Genomic DNA, 24,347 nt, shown 5'->3' with positions numbered 1-24,347 from the left:
TGCATGCACATGTCATTTTTCTGATCAAGATTTCACAATCTTGTTATTTCAGGGATTGGCATCTTTCATGAGAGCAGGAGGGATAGTGATATGCAGGGGAAGTGGAAGTCAAATACAACATGTAACTTAGTGTACCGCCCGACAGTGTGTCTGCTTGTGGGGCTGACAATTTTTTTTTCTCTTCAATGGTAATTGATGGATTGATGTGTTTGACCATGATTTTTTTTTTTTTAATTTCTTTACTCCTTTAGCATCAGAAGATTTTACAAAAGCAAGACCAGCCCTTTTGGTCCACTGTATCCATACTGAACATTGAGTATCTTTCTACGCCAATCCCATTCACCAGAACTTGTTCCAGAGCTTTTATGCCTTGGTCATTCAAGTGTTTGAATAGATACTTCTTAAATGTAGTGGGAGTACCTGCCTCCACAATCCATTCAGGCTGTCTGTATACGCCACATTCCAACCACCCTTCATGCAAAAAGGTTTTTACTCATATGCCCGTTCAGCCTCTTATTTACCTTGAACCTACGTTTCTGAATTTTTTTTATACCTTTGCCAGGGATAAAAATATCTACATGTCCGATTGATGTCATTTGTTTCCTCCATTTGAATCTACTCGGCCTCCTTCACGCCAGAAAAATAAAACGCAGCTTATCCACTCTCTCCTCGTAACTAAAACACTTCATCCTGGTGATCCTCCTTGGCACCCTTTCCAATGAAGTCATTGCCTTCCTATAATGTGGCAACCAGAATTTTAACTAATTCCATTCCTTTTGCATTTTACTGTTACATTTTCTCCTCCAGTAATAACAGGCCGATGAAGGCTAAGTTGTCTGATAATGAACCTTTTATGAATAATTATGAAAAATGATGTTAGACCTTGACAGTACAATTACAGTTCAACTTTGCAGATGGAATTTGCACAGGTTCTTAAAAAGGACAAGTATGTACATTTAAAAGATAATGTAATGACATCTGTCTTCTGTTGCATGCCTTGCTTCTTTTTCTGTTCCCAGTGTTGGATCACTTTTGCACCTTTTTCTTCATCATGAATCAACCTGCATGTTTCTGCACATTTTGCAGTAATATTTCAATAATATTGAATTGTTTTCCCTTGATCGCTTACAGAAAGCAAGCAGCTATTCTAGAATTCATCAGATGTTGTGCTTTCCTCTGTCTTCACGAACTGGGTTCGTTGACTGGCCCTTTTAAGCTAGTGACTGAAGTAAGTTTTTTTTTCACATTACTGATTGCAGTCACAGAAAAAAATTAAAATGGATCTGCAGTAAAATTTTAGAATGGTTTGTGTTGATGTTATTGATTGCAATATGTTATTCAATTGGTTGACCTTTTGCAGATTTTGATATTTATTATTGTAAACGATGTAAAAGAAGAAACAAAATTCACTTGGTGACTACAAACCATTAGCTCTGGTGTCCCCAAGAACATTCCTATTTCTGAACTTCTGGTTAGAAACCTAATCCTGAAAGATGTCAGCACACAAATAACCACAGGTCCAGCTGATCATTTTTTTTTTCATGGATATCAACTTTTTCATTGTTATATTGCTTGTTCAGCATTCAGTTCTGTGGTCCATGACTCTCTAACCTTGAGCATGGATCCAAGGCTGATGTCTCCTTCAAATACGGAGCCTGCAAGGCTCTACAATGGATGACAATGGGGAGGAGACATTGACTTCAGCAGTAACAATGTTTTTTTTTTCTTTTCTTGGCTTGGCTTCGCGGATGAAGATTTATTGAGGGGTAAATGTCATTGCAGGCTCGTTTGTGGCTGACAAGTCCGATGGGGGACAGGCAGACACGGTTGCAGCGGTTGCAGGGGAAAATTGGTTGGTTGGGTTTGGGTGTTGGGTTTTTCCTCCTTTGTCTTTTGTCAGTGAGGTGGGCTCTGTGGTCTTCTTCAAAGGAGGTTGCTGCCCGCCGAACTGTGAGGCGCCAAGATGCACGGTTTGAGGCGATATCAGCCCACTGGCGGTGGTCAATGTGGCAGGCACCAAGAGATTTCTTTAGGCAGTCCTTGTACCTCTTCTTTGGTGCACCTCTGACACGATGGCCAGTGGAGAGCTCGCTATATAACACGATCTTGGGAAGGCGATGGTCCTCCATTCTGGAGACGTGACCTACCCAGCGCAGTTGGATCTTCAACAGCGTGGATTCAATGCTGTCGGCCTCTGTCATCTCGAGTACTTCGATGTTAGGGATGAAGTCGCTCCAATGAATGTTGAGGATGGAGCGAAGACAATGCTGGTGGAAGCGTTCTAGGAGCCGTAGGTGATGCCGGTAGAGGACCCATGATTCGGAGCCAAACAGGAGTGTGGGTATGACAGTAGCTCTGTATACGCTTATCTTTGTGAGGTTTTTCAGTTGGCTGTTTTTCCAGACTCTTTTGTGTAGTCTTCCAAAGGCGCTATTTGCCTTGGCGAGTCTGTTGTCTGTCTCGTTGTCGATCCTTGCATCCGATGAAATGGTGCAACCGAGATAGGTAAAATGGTTGACCATTTTAAGTTTTGTGTGCCCGATGGAGATGTGGGGGGGCTGGTAGTCATGGTGGGGAGCTGGCTGATGGAGGACCTCAGTTTTCTTCAGGCTGACTTCCAGACCAAACATTTTGGCAGTTTCCGCAAAACAGGACGTCAAGCGCTGAAGAGCTGGCTCTGAATGGGCAACTAAAGCGGCATCATCTGCAAAGAGTAGTTCACGGACAAGTTTCTCTTGTGTCTTGGTGTGAGCTTGCAGGCGCCTCAGATTGAAGAGACTGCCATCTGTGCGGTACCGGATGTAAACAGCGTCTTCATTGTTGAGGTCTTACATGGCTTGGTTCAGCATCATGCTGAAGAAGATTGAAAAGAGGGTTGGTGCGAGAATGCAGCCTTGCTTCACGCCATTGTTAATGGAGAAGGGTTCAGAGAGCTCATTGCTGTATCTGACCTGACCTTGTTGGTTTCCGTGCAGTTGGATAACCATGTTGAGGAACTTTGGGGGGCATCCGAGGCGCTCTAGTATTTGCCAAAGCCCTTTCCTGCTCACAGTGTCGAAGGCTTTGGTGAGGTCAACAAAGGTGATGTAGAGTCCTTTGTTTTGTTCTCTGCACTTTTCTTGGAGCTGTCTGAGGGCAAAGACCATGTCAGTAGTTCCTCCGTTTACGTGAAAGCCGCACTGTGATTCTGGGAGAACATTCTCGGCGACACTAGGTATTATTCTATTTTGGAGAATGCTAGTGAAGATTTTGCCTGCAATGGAGAGCAGCGTGATTCCCCTGTAGTTTGAGCTGTCTGATTTCTCGCCTTTGTTTTTGTACAGGGTGATGATGATGGCATCACGAAGGTCCTGAGGCAGTTTTCTTTGGTCCCAGCAAAGCTTGAAAAACTCATGCAGTTTGGCATGCAAAGTTTTGCCACCAGCCTTCCAGACCTCTTGGGGGGATTACATCCATACCTGCTGCTTTGCCACTTTTCAGTTGTTCAATTGCCTTATATGTCTCTTCCCAGGTGAGGACCTCATCCAGCTCTAGCCTTAGGGGCTGTTGAGGGAGCTGGAGCAGGGCGGAATCTTGGACTGAGCGGTTGGCACTGAAAAGAGATTGGAAGTGTTCTGACCATCGGTTGAGGATGGAGATCTTGTCGCTGAGGAGTACTTTGCCGTCTGAGCTGCGCAGCGGGTTTTGGACTTAGGGTGAGGGGCCGTACACAGCCTTTAGAGCCTCGTAAGAACCCCTGAAGTCGCCAATGACCACACTGAGCTGGGTTCGTTTGGCGAGGCTAGTCCACCACTCATTTTGGATCTCCCGGAGTTTGCGCTGAAGATGGCTGCATGCGCGATGGAAGGCTTGTTTCTTCTCTGGCCAGGACGGCTTTGTAAGGTGAGCCTGGTGGGCGGTTCGCTTCTTTGCCAGCAGCTCCAGGATTTCCTGGCTGTTTTCGTCGAACCAGTCCTTGTTTTTCCTGGAGGAGAAGCCCAGTACCTCTTCAGTGGATTGCAGTATGATAGTAACAATGTAGTCTTCATCAATAAAACAGTCGTCGAATTCATTGTACTGACACATGTTCCTGTTGCTAATGTGCACAGTGATTGCGAATGAGGTTGCATCAGTGTTAACATTGACTCAGTGTCACCAAAATCAAGATGATTGTGAACTTCAGGAGAAAGATAGGAGAACATGATCCAGTCCTCATCAAGAGCTCAGAAGTGGAGAGGGTCAAGAACTTCAAATACCTAGATGTTAACATCTCTGAGGATCTGTTCTGGATCAATCGCGAAGAAGGCTCGCCAGAGGCTATACTTTGTGAGGTGTTTGAGGAGATTCACTATGTCACTGAAGACTCTCGAAAACCTCTACAGATGTACAGTGGAGAACATTCTAGCTGGTTGCAACACTGTCTGGTACAGAGGTGCCAATGCTCAGGATAACAAAAAAACTCCAGAGTTAACTTGGCCTGTGACATCACAAGCACCAGACTTCACTCCATCGAGGACATCGACAAGAGGTGGTGTCTTAAAAAAGCAACGTCTATTCTCAAGGACCCTCACCACCCAGGCCATGCCCTCTTCACTCTTTTACCATTGGGGAAAAAGGAACAGGAGCCTAAAAGTGAGCAGTCAGCAGCACAAGGTCAGCTTTTTACCCTCTGCCATCATATTCCTGAAAGATCAACAAACCATAGATACTGCCTTATTTTAACTTTCGTGCACTATTTTTATTTATTTGTTTGTAAGGTGGTTGACGTACATATGAATGTTGGCAGTGTGAAGCTTCCGCAAAACAACAGATTTTGTGACTTGTTTATGCCAATGAATTCTGATTCTGAAATAAAAATTGAAATGGAAGCTTTTGGAATTGGGGGGAAATGTGTAAAGATTAATTAGCAAGAATTGACAGAGAAAGTGTATGGCGGAGCGAGATGTCATCTGACATTATGCAAAAGCATATTGTGCTCATGGATGTGGTTATTGTTGGGATGTGGAGAGATGAAAATGAGGAGGGGCTGTGGTATTGGTTGACAATGTCATGAGATTGATGTGCTGTAACTAATAGTTAAGATGGTGAATACTTTGAAACAATTATTATAACTGTATTAAGAAAAGATAGATTTTTAAATGATTGCTGTGACTTACTAAAGGTACTTTCAGGTGGTCAAAATTGCCAATTGTAAAGCTGCATATTATTCCCATATGCGGCTGTCGGAAGGCCACTTGAAACCACAGGAGGCACTTGCGAGGCGAACTTTAATACCCTCCTCCGGGAGGGTTAATTGCCGGAGCACTGAGGTCTCCCCCTGCACATGAATGCAGCTGCCTGAAAGCGGCTGCTAAGGGGATGGCAGTCAGCTGTTGAACGCCTGACAGCTCCCCTCCCATCTGCCCCTGCCCACCAGCGCAGGACGTCAGGGCAGGGGGAGCCTGCGTGGGCTGTCAGCTGGGGACAATCCCACACTTATACCGCTGCCCAGCTCTCCCAACAGCCCGACATGAGTCCTCACACAGTGGGGCAGCCGGCACGGGCTATCAGTGTGGGGACATCCCGCATGGGAAGTCCTCATACTGCTGCCCAGCTCTCCCAACAGCCCAACGAGTCCCCACAATGTGAAGCAGCCAGCGCAGGCTGTCAGTGTGGGGACTCATGTCAGGCTGTTGGGAGAGCGGGGCAGCGGTATCAGTGTGGGGACATCCCGCACTACCCATGCCAGCTGTCCCAGCTCTGACAGCCAGTCATCCCAAACCTGACAGCCCGAAGGGACAGGAGCTGAGTGCATTCAGAGGCGCATCCGGTGCAGCTATCCTTTCAGGTGGCCAGCGCTGCGTTTTTAGCGCTGCCACCTGAACGGCAATTCAAAGGGCCGCTTCCGCTTCTGCAGGCACATTCTTGGTGGAGAATGCACCTGAAGAAGCCTTAAGAAATGGGATTTGGAACCCCCACCCAGACACTTAGCTGCAACTAACATTTCAGACAACTATCTGTTATCACCTCTTCCATAAAGCGCCATCTCCTGGTCCTCTGTTATACAATAGCACTATTACCTGCCATTACACATAATGAACTGTCAGACACAGCCCATTCATAAACAGTTTCCTGCCCAAAAACAGCTGACAGCAACTACAAACTTGTCAAGCAGAATGTGGAAATCAAAAGCCTGCAGAACGACCAGCGGTGCCAATGGCTTTGTTTCATATAGAAATCAACTAATCCTGTTAAAGATAATGAATATGGAGATACTGGGAAAGGCAACTATTTATATGTGCCAAGAGCCAGGCTAACAGTTCTGCACTGTCTTAAAGGACCCTTTTGAACTACCGTTAATGTCTGCCATGAATCCATATCATGTACATATAGAAAGCTAATCAATGATAACCATTTTCCTGTCTTTCGAAATGAGCAAACACTGACGGTAACACCTCAGCTTGTAACCATACCCTCAAAGGAATGGTTACTTAATAATATCCAGCAAAATGCCTTAAATATTGTACTCTGTAACCTTGTACTTTGAATGAGGTTCAACTATATTCAGGAGGTAGCCTTGTCTATCCAACCCTAATTACTACTCATTCCCGCTAGCTAAACTAATAAATTCTGTGTGTTGTACTTTGTGGTTTGGTTGTACTTGTACCTTGACAGGACTAAACTATTACAAGGTATAAGATGGATACTTGGGATATCAGAAGTAATGGTATATATATGAGAAAGTAAGTCATTCCTGGTGATTCTGGGGTGATGATGGAAGAGGTAAGATTAGAAAAAGGTTTGAAGAGCCCAAACCAGAGGATAAACTCTATGAGACATTGGAAGAGCGAGACATGAAAGTCTGCAAATGCTGTGATGGTAGTAAAAGCACAATGAAATGCTGGAGGAACTCTGCCGGTCTTTTCAATGTCCATAGGTCGTTCCCTTGGAGTGTTTTTACTGAGGCACTGGAAGAGGATACTGTAGTTTTTTAGGTCAAAACTAAAAAGGAGATGAGAAAGAGAAGAAGGATTTATCACGTTGTTTATCGTGATTGAATATTAAATCATAAGGAAGAGATTGAAGCCATTTTGATATTGGGAAGGGCAAAACCTGATTGATTGATTGATTTTAACAAGTCAGAAAGTGAGCCACTAATTGGAATATCTAGCTAGCACCTGGGGAATTAAGAGTCTGTCTATTTTAAACTGATACAGATTGGCCAGTTTTAATTAATGTCTAGACGTACCTTGTTCCTTTATGAAAGATTGCTGAGACGGATTGTTGCCAGACAAACATGTGTTGCCAGACAATCCCAGCTTACTAGTAAATTTCCACAAGCCTTGAGTTCACCAGATAATGAGACTCACAAGAACAATGCCAGAGGAAAGGGAAGACCTGTTTCTGTGATTAGTCCACTGTCCACAAAATTATGCAATATGTAGATGAATAGTGTGATAGGGTAATACTTATCACATGGAAGGAGACTACTGTTTTGTAATGATTAATGTCAGATTGCGGCAAGGTAAACAAACCCATGCATTTGTATGTCCAGGGAGCTCCTCGAATCTTTATGGAGGTGATGGACCTCCCACAAGACTGTGTATCAAATAAATGGAATTGGCAAAAGAAAATTCTGAATTGTTCATTCCTTGGGAGAGTACTGCTGATTGCAATCTCACCCCAGAACCTGGATTGTTTAACATTTACTCATCAATGAACAGTCAGATGTCAACAAAGAAATTCATTTGTCCATTCAAGATCAATAGGAAATGGCTGAGCTTTTTCAAGGTAACAACTGCCTGCTTCTTGTTGTCAGAAGTGTGAACAGATCCTGCTGTCGTATTATTGAAGATGTTAGGACTGCTGTTGATTAAAGTGGATTTCTCATTTATCTTTGGCTCTGTTTTAAATTTAGATACACAGTTCCAGAAAATCTTTTCAGGCCTTTATGTGAATGGATAAACAGTGCTAAAGAATTAATGGAAACCTCAGGAATGACAGGTTTTCTGATTCTTAATCTTTATGCACAATTATGTGCAGAAACTGGACATTGGTCGCAAAGTGCATAAATCTTCTCGTGAAAATTACAAAATTCTATAGACACTGTGGTTGAAATAAAAATCTCATAATTTTTAATGTTCTTTTGGTCACATTTTTTGCATTGTAAAGAAACTTCATGCAGCTAAAGCTGACTTTAGCAACAGATTTATAATGAATTTATGATGTATTGTAAGAGGAAAACTGTTCATGAATTATAATGTGCAGAATTAGAAGGATCTGCATCATTCACAAGCATTAGATATTATATTTTATTGTCATTATATGTGGCACAGACATTGTGTGTCTAAGGGGTTGTTCCTGCGCTGTTCTTTTCAAATTGAAGTAGGTGACACTTCCCATGTTTTAATACTTCTCAATCTCAAAACATGTCACCTTCTATGAGAAGTAAGCCTCGATATTCCAAATTGTATCTTATTCATCCAAATAAATCAAACTTCGTAATTGCAGCTGTAAATAAATTTAATTTCCATTGATAAATGCAAATAAACACTTTCAGAGCTTTGCACTTCATAATGATGAGTAAAATATAGCATATCGTAAATGATAACGATACTCAACTTCAAACAAATATAAACAAATTGATTAATAATGAATAACAATGACGACAAATGATAATGATAAATTCAAAGAAAAGTTTCTCAAGTGCTCACGTCTCCTCCATGGTCAGTCCAAGAATGAAAAAAGATCTCCCGATCCGCTCGGATATTACGACATACGACATATATGGTTACACTACAAAATGAGCATCTTTCTTAAAGGGAAAGTCATAAAACATAAACACAAGGATATAACCTCTATAGTCACATGTTTTTAAAATGTAGTGATCAAGGTTGAACTGTTCCATGAGTTTCCGATTCCATCTTTTTAACATTTAAAAATTTTTGAACATATAGACACATGCTCGTTTGAAAATAACCTTTTGGAAAATTACCTGAACTTTGAAGCAACAGAAAAGGTATGGTAAATACTCAGCAGGCCAGGCCGCATTTGTAGAATGTGAAACAGATTTCATATTTCAGATCCATAAGCTTTCATCAGTCCTAGTTGTTAGTTTGACATTTTATGACTGCTTCACTCTTTCAGATGTTGCCAATCTGTGGAGCCTATATTGTCTTTTTATTTTGGATTTAAAGTTGTATTCACCATTGAAATTTGAACTGTATTGTTAGTGAAAAACAAAACAAGCAAAGCTAGTAACTACTCCAAGAGTGTAGCGCTAAACCATTTTAATTCAAAATTTTGTTTCAGAATGACCCCTGTAATTTGTACCTTTGACTGTGGAAGCACAAGTGAAAGTGATTTCTCAGAAAACTTGAGGACAGAGCAAAGATGTGGAGAATCAGTGCAAAACACAATCTGCTGGAGGAACTCAGTGGGTCAAGCAACATCAACGGGAGGAAAAGAAAATAGTTATTGTTTCAGAGATCCAACCCCAAACATTGACCAGCCTTAATGGAGGGTCCCAGCCTGGAGCCTTGACCATTTTTTTTTGGGGGGGGGGTTCCCACTGATGCTGCTTGACACACAATGTTCCTCCAGCAGATTTTTTTCTTTAGCTCTGAATTTCAACATCTGCATGTGTGAATTGTTGATTTTCTAAATTTGGGAAGAAGCTGTAGCTGCCAAGCTACTAAATCTATGTTTGATGTTGTATGTGAAGACTGAGCCACTGAATCAGAGTTTGGACCAAAATCTAAAGGGAACTATATGTGATAAAACGTGTGTTTCCTATTGCATTATGAATTAGCTCCAATTTTGGCCCAACAAACAACAGAGCAACTTTTAGTTAGTCTTTTAGTTATATTTTTGTAAGCATGAAGTCTGTTTTTAACCAATAATTACTGACAAAAAGAATTATTTCCATGCCAAGTACTACTTTGGCTTCAGGCAGTGCATGGAAATACAGTTGAGAAATCTTATTTTATGTGCTTGAATTGTGCTAAATCATTGCAATAATCATTCTGCTGCTGCTTTGATTTCAACAAGAAGGAAATGTATTAACCAGGCTGAGGTTGGATCTAATAATGACGATTAGACTGATAAAGAATAATTAGGATTAAAAATGAGAATATTTGAATGTTGGTTTAGAAATGGCTTGTCAGATATCTTCAGATTCCTAGTGTCTCACAGGTAATTTAATATTCACTTTAGAGTTGTAGTTCAAAGATATTTGATTGACCTTTTATACATTTTAATTAACAGTGTTTTAATTTACACGTCGTGCGCATCAGTCATCATGAGAAGTAATTTAAGAGATTGTGGCATAGTCGTGACTAATACTTGGATTCCTCACAAATCTCAGCAGATCCTTAGGAAATTATGTATGCTTGCAAGTTTTATTTATGAAAGCAATATTTAGTAATGCAGACACAACTAGAGCATATTTATTAAATTGTTCCCGAAAAGAACAAGTCTCTGGGAGAAAAAAAAACTTGTTGCTCATTTCAAACAGTATAGAAAAATTAACAACTCCAGTAATTAATTCTTAAAGGATGCATTTCTCTGCTTTGGAATCAAATCTCAATCTTTGTTTTTTTTTCTCTGATTTTGATGTGAGAATATTCAATGGGCAATAAACCATTTCTGTATCCTATAAAATTGCTGACTTGGGGGAGTTCGTTTCAACTGTCAGCGACAGTTAAGTGGACAATAACTGATCTCTCAACTGAAACTCTTCTGATTCATTTTGTTTGAAGTTATTGGGTCAAAGCTGCTCTTGTCCTGCAGATCTGGTGCTGCTGAAGCATCCTTTTAGGAAGGGACTTGCAAGCCTTGAAGGAAGAGCAGTGTGCATCCTGTCAGACTCTGGCTTTACCCTTCCCTCAATTTGGTCTATGTGTTGTCTGAGTCCAGCGTGCTTGTTGAATGAAGTGATAGAAGATATTCGGTTTCACAATCAGTTTATTACATAGTACAAGAATAAAGCTTAACAGAGCTCTGGTTCAGTCGTTAGTTCACAGGTCACCTGCTCAGTGAACTATTCCCCAAGACTGACTCCTACTGTCCAGTCTCTTCTGTTTATATAGATCAACATTGTTACATTGACCATGAGTTGGCTTTCTTTGATAAACTCCTTGCATAAAATTTATCTCCAGCAATTTCCTGCTCTGCAATTATCGATAGTGTCGACCTCCTATCTTAATCCCCAAGGCCAGAACATCCTGTTGTTTTGATCAGAAGTCAATTCATACCCCAGATATTTCTAATTATTTCTTTGTTATCGTCTGGCCATAGTCTTCTGTTCTACTCAATACCTCCTGTGTATCCTTTTGACTTAATTATTTCTACTAAATTGGTTTATCCATTTTGTTTGTCTCTGACATTCTCAGTCGTGGTACTCTTATCACTTATCCTTGCAATCCACTATCTTCCTGTCACTGGCCTGTTTCAGAATAAATCACTGTCCCTATGGTTCCTCCAACCTCATCCTGTTTAACTTCTCCTATCTGCTATCCTTTTTCTCCCATGTGTGCTTTACAATTAGCAGTGTAACCTTGGGGATGAAAGTATTTTCTCTTTTTGTATTTAGAGGCAGCAAATTCTACATGTACTATAATCAGCCAACTTTTCTACATACTGTGTCTATTACTTAATTGCATTAATATTTCCCTTAAACAGTATAATTGAAGTAAAGAGTAAATTGTTACATAGTAATGGATTAATGAATACATAATGAATAGTACATAGGCATATTTGCCATGATTACTTAACCTCTTGGTTCCAACAATCCAAAAAAAGATATTATGTATTTTGTGTGTGTTGGAGGGGGATGGGGGAAGGGAATGTGAGGAACATGGTTTTCTCTGAATCTTGCTTCTTAAAGTTGAAACTGAAACTAGAAAATGCTATTGAAATTATCTTGAGCTTGAGACTGTTGGGAGCATCCGATGTGATTTTAAGGAGATGGCAGGAGGGAAGGGGAGATCAAGGTTTTGGCAGAGACATTTTCAATCAAAATGACTGAAGTTAGCAAGAGTTCCAGTTGACAGACATCTGTAATAAAGAGTGTCCAAACTCATCTATAGTCTGATAAAATGAGATTTGGAAACTGGGTAAATATTGAAAGTAGAGCTCGAGGCACCATTGATCTGGGGAACAGTGGAAATGAAAAGGAAAAATGAGTATGGCACCTGCAGAGAAGCAAAATACATTGAGAAAAGGAAGTCTCTTAGGAGGTTGTAACACGACTGAATGCTCTCAGAGACCAGCGAGAAGCACAAACAGGCATTTAATAGCTTACAATCAATGGCCAGTAGACACAGTAGTCCTCAGGTGAATCTGAGGTAAGGCATAAAAACTAGGATTTAAATTGGGGTAGGTGAGGGTGGAGCCAGCCATCTGAACAATACACAGACAGTGAATTCCAGTTCACTGCATTCACCCCTTCCTTCAGAATTGAGACTGTGGGTGACCATTCTTTCAAAAAAAAGTGAATACTTTACAAATATGTACAAGACTGCCAGGTCATCTGGTAATTCTGGTTGAGCACCACACTATTGGAGGATTTTGGGCTTCCTGGACCCCCTGTGGAACAGGGTCAGTGGATCTTGAGGGCTCCGGCTCAAGTCCTGGGGTGAATTGGTCTACTTCCTGAGCAGTTTTCTCCTGGACCCTGAGTGGGGTATTCGGTAGTTACTGGCACACTTGAGGCATTGGTATCTCAGTTCCGGTGGGTGCCAGGTCTCTGATCAAGAAGGTGTCCTCTCTGCTGTCAGGGTATGCCACATAGGCATATGTTGGGTTGGTGTGCAGCAGATGCACCCTCTTGATCAAGGGGTCTGTCTTGCTCCTCCTCGTGCTTTCTCAGCTGGATTGGTCCTGGTGCCATCAGCCAAGGCGGGAGAGTAGTTCCAGATGTGGATTTCCTTTGGAACATAAACATAAGCTCACGAGGAGTTGCATTGGTCGCCATCCAGAGGAACGATCTTATGGAACGGAGTGCCAGTGTGAGTCTGGAAGGCCTTTGGACCGGAGAGCCAATTTCATGGCCTTCCATACAATCGCGTTCTCTTTTTAAACTTGTTCGTTCCCCCAGGGATTGTAGCTAGTCGTCCTGCTAGAGATGATGCCCCTTATGAGCAGGTACTGGCGTAGCTCTTCGCTCATAAATGATTAGCCCCAGTCACTATGGATATAGTTGGGATACTCGAACAGGGCAAGGCCCTGATGATGGTGGTGGTGGTCATGACTGGGCAGAGGATGGCGAACAGAAAACGTGAATACTCGTCAATAATGTTGAGAAAGTACAGGTTTCTTTGGGTGGAAGGGAGGGGATCCTTGAAATTGACACCGAGTTGTTCGGGGGGTGGGGGGAGGTGGTTGCCTTTATCAGGTACACTTTTTCAGGGCAGTAGAAGTGCAGTTTGCACTCTGCACAGACGTGTCGGGACCTGGTCATCTCCCTGATATCCTCAATGGAGTAGGGCAGGTTGCATGTCTTGATGAAAAGAGCCATGTGGGTGAAGCCTGGGTGGCAAAGCTCATCAAGCAGTGACCACAACTGGCCGGTGTGTGTAGAGGCACAGCTTCCTCTTTGCAGGGCATCTGGAGGTTCATTGCAAGTACCTGTCCTGATGCTGTGTTGTAATTATAGGTGGAGGGTTCAATCCTCCACCTAGCGATCTTATCATTCTTTATTTTGCCCCTTTTTGCACTATTAAACATAAATGCCACCAATCGCTGGTCAGTGAGCAATGTAAATTTTCTGCCAGCCAGGTAATGCCTCCAGTGCCCGATGGCCTCGAAAATGGCTTGAGCCTCTTTTTCCACAGATGGGTTTCGAAGCTCGTGGTCTTGTAGGGCGCGGGAGAAAACAGCAACTTGTCTGCCTGCCTAGTTAATGGTAATGGCCAGAGCTGCATTAGAGGCATCAGTTTCCACCTGGAAGGGTGCATTCGCATCCACCACATACCTGGTGGCCTTTGTGATGTAGCTCCGAACCTAGTCGAAAGCCACCTGGGCTTCGGCTGATAATGGGGAAGAGGTGGATTAGCCACATAGTGAGGAACTCACTGGGCATAGTAGGAGAAGAAGCCCAGGCACCTCTTTAAGGCTTTCATGGTCCTCGGGATCGGGAGGTCAAACAGGGGGAGCATTCGATCAGAGTCAGGGTAAATGATGCCATTCTCCACCACATAGCCCAGGATCACCAGACGTTTCTTCCGGAACACACACTTACTGAAGTTGTACATGAGGTTCATAGCTTTGGCCATGTAGAGAAACCTCTGAAGGTTGATGTCATGGTCTTTCAGAGAGTCTCCACCAATGGTGACATTGTCGAGATAAGGGAAGGTGGACTTCAACCTGTACTCGTCAACCATTTTGTCCATCTGTCTCTGGAAAACTGAAACCCCATTGGTGATACCAAAAGGGACCCTTCGGAACTGATAGAACCATCCATTTGCCTCAAATGCTGTGTAGGGGTGGTCCTCGGAATGGATTGGCAACTGATGGTATGCAGCTTTCAGATTGATGGTCTAATAGACCCAGTACTGCGCAATTTTGTTTACCATGTCTGAAATTCAAAGGGCGGGGTACAGGTCCAGGAGTGTGAAACAATTAATTGTTTGGCTGTAGTCAGTCACTATCCTGGACTTTTCTTCCCCTTTCATGACTACCACCTGAGCTCTCCACGGGCTGTTGCTGGGCTCAGTGATGTTTTCTTTGAGCAGCCACTGTGTGTTGGCTCTGATAAATTCCCGATCCCCCACACTGTATCACCTGCTCTTTATAGCTATTGGTTTGCAATCAGGAATCAGGTTTGGAAACAGTGGGGGTGGGGTCAATATTTAGGGTGGAGTGACTGAACTTGGAGTCCAGCTTTTGGGACATTCCATTCTGTATTGTAATGTAGATAAATATTGGGAGAATTTGGAAAAATTAAAGTAGGATATATACATTTTAAAACAGATCTTATTTGAAATACTGAAAAATTCATATTCAGTGAACTTTACAGAAACTATGGAGAATGCTATGCACATTTCACAAGTAGCTACTAATTGAAATGATGTCATCAAATGAATCGACTGGTGGCAGGTCGTCTGTGTTGAACATTTTTACAAGGGTTCTGATCTTTCTGCAAAGTGCCCAGAAAGGTCATTCCTGAGAAGTTTATTTACCTAAGACAACAGATGGGGTCAAAAGATTAACTCCTATTGTTTGCTGGAGAAGGTGGGGAAGTTTTGCAAGTGAGAGAGTCACATGGGATTTCTAGCGGTTGGGAGATGAAGAGAGAGAGAGAGACTGAACTGTCAGAGCTAAAGCAAGCAGGTAAACCTTAGTAGAACTGAAACAGAAATCTCCAGAGCAGCGGATGGCTGGAAGTGCTATCTGTCTGATGTTTCTCTTGGAATAAGTGGAACAAAAAGCAACTCTCTGATAGCCTGAAAGAAAGAGGTTATCATCTGGAGAACCCTGATGGCCAAGTTTCATCAGCCAGACATTGAGGTGACTAATGGTGGTACCTCAGTTGTGGAAATCCTGGAACAACAATTCTCTCTCTGGAAGCCTCCAAAGAACCTTCCTGAGCAGTAAACATTTACCTTTCAAGCACCAAAGCCTGGTGAACTATATACATGTTAAATTCTGTCCACAGTGTAAAAATTGCCTGCAATCAGTGAACTTGGAAAAATGAGATGTGAGATTAAACTGTGAACCAAAGAACTTTTCTTAAATTTAATCACACATCACATACGTGCGCTTGGAATGAGAAGGGGATTAATTTGGGTTAGTTAAGTTAATAGAGATAAGTTAAAGTTTAATTCTGTTTTCATGTTTAAAGATAATTGAAAACAACTTTTGTTTAAGTAACCATTTGTCGTGGTGAATATCTATTGCTGCTGGGTTTTGGGGTCCTTTGGGCTTGTAACAGTACCGTGATCGGAGGGAGTGGGCCAGCATACTCCATGGTCACACTTTTAAGGTGACACAGGAAGTCCAGGCCCAGCAACACAGGAGCACACAAATCCTTCAGTGCATACCATTGTAACTTACAAAACTCCCCCACTCCCCACCTTACAGTTAGATGTACTATAAAATACCCCTGGATCATCGCAGAGTATGAGTGCGAAGCTAGGAAAATGCGATAGTCCATCAGGTACACTCTTAAGTTGTACCGCAGAGCTGTCGCAGAGTTTATAAAGCTCTCCGTGGAGCCAGTGTCTACTAAGCAATCAGTCAAATGTTTGTTTTTTCTCACCTCCATCATCGAGTTATTCAATTGGTGAGATATTGCCTGATCCAGGACGACCAATGCCAGTACTCCGGAAACCCCATCGCTGCACATGCTAATGTCGACTCTCTCCATGAGGCCATCCTCCATCTTGATCCAATGACAGACTAGGTGGTACCGACCTTGAGGAGTGGCAAGATGGCCACTATGATTTCCCATGATGCTTCACTTCCAATGGCAGATCCCACCACAAAGTGCAGCAAGAAGACACTAGTGGTGAACAGCACGGAGAGGTGAGGGCCGGTCCTTCTGGACTTGGGCATGGGTTGAGTGATGATTTGGGGGTTGCATTCATGGTTGCCTTCTTTGGGTTTACTTTAGCCTGGAAGGCCTTCACCAGTGCCCTCCCTTACAGCATCCAGCACACATGGAGTCCTTTGCGGGGCATCGGGTGCAGGGGTGCTGTGCCTGTCCACAGAAGTAGCATCCCTGGTCGCGCATGGTCACAACGGTTGGCGCTGGTGCTGGCACTGGCACTGTGGGGGTCACAGGTACCCCAATGACCTGGTCCTCTGAAAGAGCGCCGCTTTCACCTGTGAGGTCGTCAGCTCCAATTTGGGCCTGCTTGAGTGCTTTTGCCAGCTCCTGGGTTCTGGCCGTCTTTCTTCCCCAACTTCAGCAGTCGCTGCCTCACATACCTTGACCTCCGTCTGCCATGAGAGTGTCCAGGGTTTGTTGCTCCTCTCTCACCTGGACCGTGGCTGCTTCATAGTTACACTTTTTGGTCAGGGCCCACAGTTCAAGAACATAATCATCCAGCGACTCACGCAGACGCTGCTGACATTTAGAGAGTCAGTGCCTCACCAGCACATCATTTTGGGGCCTCATGTAGCTGGCCTTCAACACGTAGGACGCGCAGTCTCTGATGACAGTGAACCCTTTGGGGTTGACTCGTGAGAAAAGTGCCAATCTCTGGAGGCCATCCAAGTTGAAGACATCTTGTCTGGCCTTCAGGTGGGACAAAGCACACCAGCCAGTCGGAGAATTCCTCTGGGGCCTCAGAGGACTGGGTCAACCTGGAGCATGCCCGGCTTCAACAGGGCTTCCATCCCATTTCAAAGTTAAGCTATTAAAATTGTAATGCGACTGCATGCACTCAGAGACAAGTGAGGAGTACAAACATGTTTTTAATAGCTTATAATCAATGGGCAGTAACACAAAAGTCCTCAGGTGAATCTGAGGTAATTAAGAAAGTACGTTTTGCTAATATGAAGTTACAATATAATTTATTACAAACTTAAATTTAAAAAGTTATTACAGACTATGAATTAGGGGAAAGAGCTCATAAAATATTAGCTTGGCAGTTAAAAATGGAACAAGCTTCTTGAACACTAAATACTATTAGACATGATTCAATTATTACATATAAACCTGAGGAAATTAATGATGTGTTTTGAAAATTTTATGAAAAATTGTATACTTCTGAAGTAGTGGAGGATGAGGTTAAAATTAATATTTTTTTAATATGATTTGGATTTACCCTTTTTGAGTGATAAGGATATTAAGGATTTGGATGTTTCTTTTACTACTAAAGATGCACTTCGATCTGTGCCTAATGGGAAGTCTCTAGGGGATGATGGTTTTTCTTCTTAATTTTATAAAGAATTTCAGGATTTATTAATGCCTTTATTGATGGATGAAACAGGTGACATTCTTTTCTGATTCTCTTTCTCAAGCAATTATTACAGTTAAGAAAGATAGGGATTCATTGAAAGCAGGGTTTTATAGATCAATTTATTTATTAAATGGCAAAGATTCTAGCTAACAGTTTTACCAGAGTTAATTCATTTAGATCAGGATCTAAATAATTATTCGGCAGATAATATTGTGAAGTTGATTTCTTTAATTAATGTTTCTCAGGAGATTTTTAACCTACCAGTGGTTATTTCGTTGGATGCAGAAAAGGCCTTTGATAGAGTTGTTTGGAGTTTTTTTTAATCTAAAGTTTTGGAGAAATTTAAATTTGACCCTTTTTATTGGTTGGATTAAGGCTTTATATAGAAGTCCTACTGCTAGTGTGACAAATGGACAGTTATCTTCACCTTTTATGTTGACTGGATCAACAAGGCAAGGCTGCCCTTTGTCACCAGCTCTATTTGCATTAGTTATTGAACCTTTGACTCAGGATATTAGACAAGATAAGTAAATATTAGAGTTATTAAGGTGAAATCTGATGAATTTAAAATTAATTTGTTTGCAGATGATGTTTTGATATATTTAACAGAACCTTAGAATTCTTTGTGGAGTTTACATGATAAATTGGAACAGTATGGTGAGATATTAGGTTATAAAATTAATTAGGAAAAGAGTAAGATTATGCCTTTAGCTGAAATGGATTATTTTTTCATGTAGGCATATTGTGACATTTAAATGGCTTGATAAGATTAAGTATTTAGGTGTTAAGGTAGATTGTAATTATAGTCATTTATATAAATTAAATTATTTGCCCTTATTGCCTAAAATTAAATATGATTTGAATTGATGGAAAGATTTACCAATTACATTAATAGGACAAGTTAATAGTATAAAAATGATTAAAATGAATTTAGTATTTTTTTCAGTCTATTACTTGTAAGATTCCTCAAAAAAAATTTAAGGATTTAAATGCTTCGGTGAGGATTTACCCACCACACAATTACCCACCACATAATATTGCATTTGGCCCAGAGCTATATCTGTTTCAAATCCTCAAAAGCGAATGAAGTCCCTTGGAGGTGTTGTGTTGGGAAAGTATCAGGTTTGTTGTGATCACAGAGAAAAGTCTGGACACAAATGTTACGATCAAAGGTAACTTTATTGAACACTCACGAGACAAACGGGAAGACTTCAAATGATACTTAATTACTCTACCACTAAACAACTAAATAGACATGCAAATGGACTCTGATACCCATGGCCCCCTATCTTCTGCACATGTCCACACTTAACAGACATGGACTTTCAAACACACTCCTGATTCCCAGTACCAACAAGGGTGTGGTTCTCTACAAGCACTGATTTATCACAGAAAACTTAAGTGCAGTGCACACCTTACCCACGACTATTCCAGCGATTTCCACAGCAGCAACCTGGCATGGAGCAATGTCCAGGACTTGGACCAAGAGGCAGAGAGAAAGAAATGTGGTGGGCATCAATGTTCTGAACTGGGCATCTGACCAATGATAACGCTGAGTCATTTAAATGAGCCAAAGGTAATGCAACTTTTGAATAAGTTTCAGACAGGGAGGTCACATGACCATCCTCAATCCACAATGTTCCAGACAGACAGGCAGGCCACATATTCCTCCATAATCCACATATAACAGGAAGCAAGACTGGCGGTGGGGTGGGGGGTGGGGCAATTAATAATTTAAAAAGCAAGACTTTGCATTTGAAAATATGATATACTATTTTCACCTAATTGCTATAAAATAAGGCGAGTACATTTCTAATTCAACATCAAGTTATGTCTGCATTAAATGTTTGCAAAATATTTGTTCATTGGTAGTAAACGTATAGTTAATTTGTGCTTTTTTGAATTGATCATTCTTCCTGTATGTTCTTAAAGGTTTACATTAGAATTTGAAGAGGGGCAGTGTTGTTAACAGCAGATAGCTAGGTCTAGACACTTGCCATGTTCTTTTTAATTGACTCATGGTGAATAGAAAATATTCTTGTGGTCACAGCATGAGATTGGCTATCTGCACCTTTAATTCATCTTCTGATAGGCTTCGACATGAGTGGAAAGAAAGCTGCTGAATCTGATAGCAGTTCAAAAAGACTTGGTTGAGATAATGCCTCTTTTGCAGATAAAATTAACAGATGAACTTGTTTCTCATATTTTCCTTGTGTATCTGATGTAGAACAGTCTTTATGTGTGTATGTTTTGGTGGTGATGTGGGCGGGGGGTGAGCAGACTGGCAGAGTGCTACAAAATGTTGATGTACAGCAAAGATGTCCCTGTCCTAATGTACTTTTATACCACTGAGATGTTGACCTCCCTGCATCCCAAAGGAAGACCATCTGATTCTCTGGGATGATTTCAGCACCCGAGATGGAATAGGCACAAGCCTCTGGAAGGGTGTAAGTGGAGTAGGGACAAGTTTGTTCTGACAAAATGCTTGTGGAATGCATTATTGAAATCATGATCCTACTTCATCAGAGAGATAAGCACAAAGGCATGGTAAGTTGTGCCACCATCTACAGTGCCATCTTCCAAGGAGAATCTGGCAAGAACACTGGCTGAGTAAGAAAAAAAAAACTGCAGGAAGAACTTAAGGGTCAAGCAGCATCTGTGGAGGTAAAGTGGTGTTTGATGTTTTCAGCCAAGACCCTGCATCACGATTGAGAGTGTCAAGGGAAGCCAGCTGGTATATAGAAGTTAGTTAGAGTGAGGGCTGAGACTGAAGTATCACTGGGTGGATGATAGGTGGAACAATTAAGAGGCAGTTGTTGAGTCAGAGCGTGATAGGTGGAACCAGATAAGGGAGAGGAAACTCAGGCATGTTGGTAAGTGGATCTGGGTGGAGGAGGATGAGTCCAGTTCATGAGGCGTGGGGAGGGGGGCAGGGAACAGCGAGAGAGACTGTGGGTGGGCTGATGGGAGTGTGAAAAGAGCACAGGAGGAGTTGGAGAGGAATATGTGGTGCTGCTCTTGTAGTTTGTGTTTTTCCTCATTATGTGGTAGTGGAGGAGGTTGAGCACTGACATGGCAGTGTGGGAGTGAAAAGGAGAGTGGCATTTAACCAGAAACTCAATGATGCCTTGGCAGACAGTGCAGGTGCTCTCTAAAATGATTGCTTACATGTTTATTCTTGCCACTCTGGAGTAGTGGACATTGTGAGCACTGAATACAATAGACCAGGTTGGACAATGTGTCTGTGAACCTTTACCTAACCTGTTTAGGGTTGTTTAGCTTCCTGGATGAGGGTTAGAGAGGGGGGTGAGGCAACAGTTGTCACACTAGCAATGGTTGCAGGGGAAAGGGGCGAGGCAGAGGTGGGAAGGAATGTGAACCAGGGAGTCATGAAGAGAGAGGTTACAGTGGAAAGGGGTGGGGGCTTGGGGGGTGGGGGAGAAGGGAAGATGTGATTGTTTGTGGGATCCCATTGGAGCTGTTGGAAGTGGCAAGGGATGATATACTGGATGTTGAAGCTTGTAGATAAAAGATGAGGACTGGCAAGTTCTCTCTCTTCTGTCTGGGAGAGTGGTACAAAAGCAGATGTACAGGAAGTTGAGGAACACTCAACTCTTGGACTGAACACTTGGCCTGGTTTGTTATCTCCATCAGTCTGATCTTAAAATATTGTCCAAAGATAATTAAGGATACAAGTCTCAAGGATGCTGCAAAGAAACTGTTCTCATGGTCAATCTGACCACTTCCTTCAACCATAGAAAGACCACAGCAGCTGGCAACCATTGGGTCCACCATAACTGGGGTAAAGACACTGAACACATCATTTAAAAGCTGCAATACTCTGTAAATTTGGACTACCAATTTAATGCATTTGAAAGGAAATATTGATGGTGGAGACATGCCAGATCAGGCAACTCCATTTAAGTCCAATTTCAATGTTCACAAAAAGTACGCTCTCAGTTCTGATACATGATCTTTGACCTGGAATGTTAATGCTGTTTCTTTTTCCATGAAGAGGTTCTTGTCTTCTTTACCAGAAAATATCAGGCCTGCTGATGACAATGACAAAAGGATCTAGGTGCTAACCACACTTAAGAATTCCTCCATGCCTCCTTGGAAAAGAAAGAAATGTACAAGCACCTGAAGGCTAAGGTCCAACAAAAACCCCAGCAGATAGAACATGGAAAGAGCAGAGGAGGCCTGGCAGCCATGATATTTGCTCAGTTTTGAGGGCTGTCAAGGCTGATTATGATCCAAACATTCAAGAGTCCACCCAGCAAAGAGAAAAGTGGTAAAGCAGACAAAGGTTGATAGAGGACCTTTGTTTTGCTGATGTTAAGTGCAAGGTCCATTTAGTCAATCTGTCAGTGATGACTCAGAGCTTGGCTTGGAAATATGCACATGTGCAGATATGATCTGCACAGTACAGCTGGGAGTGGTTCTGCAATGGAGCCATCGGTTGAAGAGCTCCTTCTTGTCCTATTAAATAACTTTATTCCAACAGAAAGCTTGCTGGAGGGTTGTAAGTTGGAGATAAATGTCTATAGGCAATCAAATCTCAGAAAGGTGCTTGACAGGTCTCTCCATTGAGAGATCCAAAGCCTTTTGTGAGGTCAGAAATGACCATGTATGGTGGGTGCTGCTGCTCTGTGCATTGTTTTTGGAGTTGATGAACAATGAAAATGATGCTCACCATGGTTCAAGATGGACAGAATCCTTACTGCCATTCAGTGACAAGCCGAGGAGATGGCTAAGGAGGGACCTGCCAATTATTTTCTCTGTTGTAGACACGTTAAGACCCCCCCCCCCCCCCCCGTAATTACTGCATTTGAGTTTATCGAGCTCATAGAAATGAGCATTTCCCACAAGAAGGAGCACTCCCAGGAACTTGTTAATCTTGGTCCTTAACATGAGTATCCTTGTCTTCATCTCATTACTCTCCAGAATAGCAAGGAGGCCCATAATGAAAAAGTCAGCAAGGTCTCGTGAGCGGGTGTGATCATTGATGTCGTTCTTGGCAGAGAGGAGGTTCAGTCACAACTTGTCAACCATCTGGGATGGGGAGGGCATGCCAAGTGAACCCAGAGATATAATAATGATGAGCCCTGCAGGAAATGAGACGAATCCAATTGTAGAAACAACAGAGAGCTTTTACTGCGGTCTGCACAGGGAAAACAAGAAGAGCCACTGCGGGCACCACCATAAAATCTTCTACATTTACTGGCAGGATAAGGGAAATAGCATCAGCAACCTCACTCAGGACAATCTAGCTCTGATTGATTTTAGTTGACCATCTGTTGGACATGCCAACTTTTTCACATGACCAAACGCTAGGTCCCAAAACACACACTTTGAACTCCCATCAAAGTAGACACAGGGACAGATTCGAGAAAGTTGTCAAAACCACCTTGAAAATGACATAGCATTCTGTTGATTCCTGGGATCACTGACAAATGACCATTTAGAAGAGAGAAAGCACTTTTGGGAGGACATTTGAACGCAAGTCTGTTGATCAGGGGCACACAAAATAAGTAGTAGATAGAGCTGACCACCTCCCAAACTTCCCACCCAACTGGCTCATCAACTGTCATTTTTAAAAAATATGTGAAACCATCTTTATCTTCCTAAAATCAAAAGTGTGCCCTCAACAGTACTCGTTATTTGCTTGTTAAATTCTATTTCAGTCAGACAAGAGCTTCCCTTATCATATCTGTGCTGAGTGTCCCTGACTGACCTCTACCTCTCTTGAGACTGATGGTCTACAGAGCAGATTTTCCTAAAGAGCTGGGAAACCCGCCATTGTATTTGGAGTGGAATGCAATGTCTCTCACTTGCCTTGAACACAGACCCTCACTGGAATGTTTCAATTACATTGTGACTCAGTAGAATCTTGATGGATTAGAATGTCACTGCATTTTACAGGTCGTCTTGACAGGTGATGTGCAGAGGAACAGAGTGGAATCTGATATTTTATTTTAATTTCAGATGAATATTTCTGTATAGCAGTATTGTGGATCATCTGTAGTTGGAAAGAATTGGAATTGTTCACTCTTCTCAATGCTGTCCTTAAGTAATTCTCAGCAATGTCCTTAGTCATGTAGTTGACAAGACATCTTTTGTTTGCTTTGGGACATATTTAATACAGCAGTTTAACATCAAACACTGTCACCTTCAAAGGGAGTGATGCACATCCAAAGTAAATTTATATAAATGTAGGAATATACTGTAGGGTGCTTTCCTCATAGAAGGATTTACAACTGCTATGTGTTTACATAGGCTGAGAAGTGACAGACCACACATTAGCGGAGCAAGCTATTTTTTAAAAATCCCCAAGATTAAAATGGTTTATGTTGTGATTTGTTAATGGTGAATTCTTTGCACCGTATGTGTGAGTTCTATGTCTTCAATTACTTTAATCTGCATTGTGCTATTCCAGATGCTCAAGCCAATTGACCGTAAAATTATTTTCTGTTTCTACCA

General features: G+C 42.1%; 1 protein-coding gene across 5 annotated transcripts in view; it reads left to right on the top strand.

The window, feature by feature from the left end:
* Positions 1 to 24,347, top strand: part of agmo (alkylglycerol monooxygenase) — a 414,609-nt gene that overhangs the window by 318,191 nt on the left and 72,071 nt on the right. For 4 of the 5 annotated variants that reach the window (XM_069913757.1, XM_069913754.1, XM_069913755.1 and 1 more), the window contains one exon: positions 1,132 to 1,228. In XM_069913757.1, coding sequence (XP_069769858.1) covers positions 1,132 to 1,228 — 97 coding nt within the window. Of the gene's footprint in view, positions 1 to 1,131; positions 1,229 to 7,876; positions 8,073 to 24,347 lie in introns of those variants that run through there. The other variant, XM_069913756.1, reaches the window with a different exon arrangement.

Source organism: Narcine bancroftii, chromosome 1, assembly GCF_036971445.1.
Source record: "Narcine bancroftii isolate sNarBan1 chromosome 1, sNarBan1.hap1, whole genome shotgun sequence".
Lineage (NCBI taxonomy): Eukaryota > Metazoa > Chordata > Chondrichthyes > Torpediniformes > Narcinidae > Narcine > Narcine bancroftii.
This window is presented reverse-complemented; position numbering and strand designations above follow the sequence as displayed.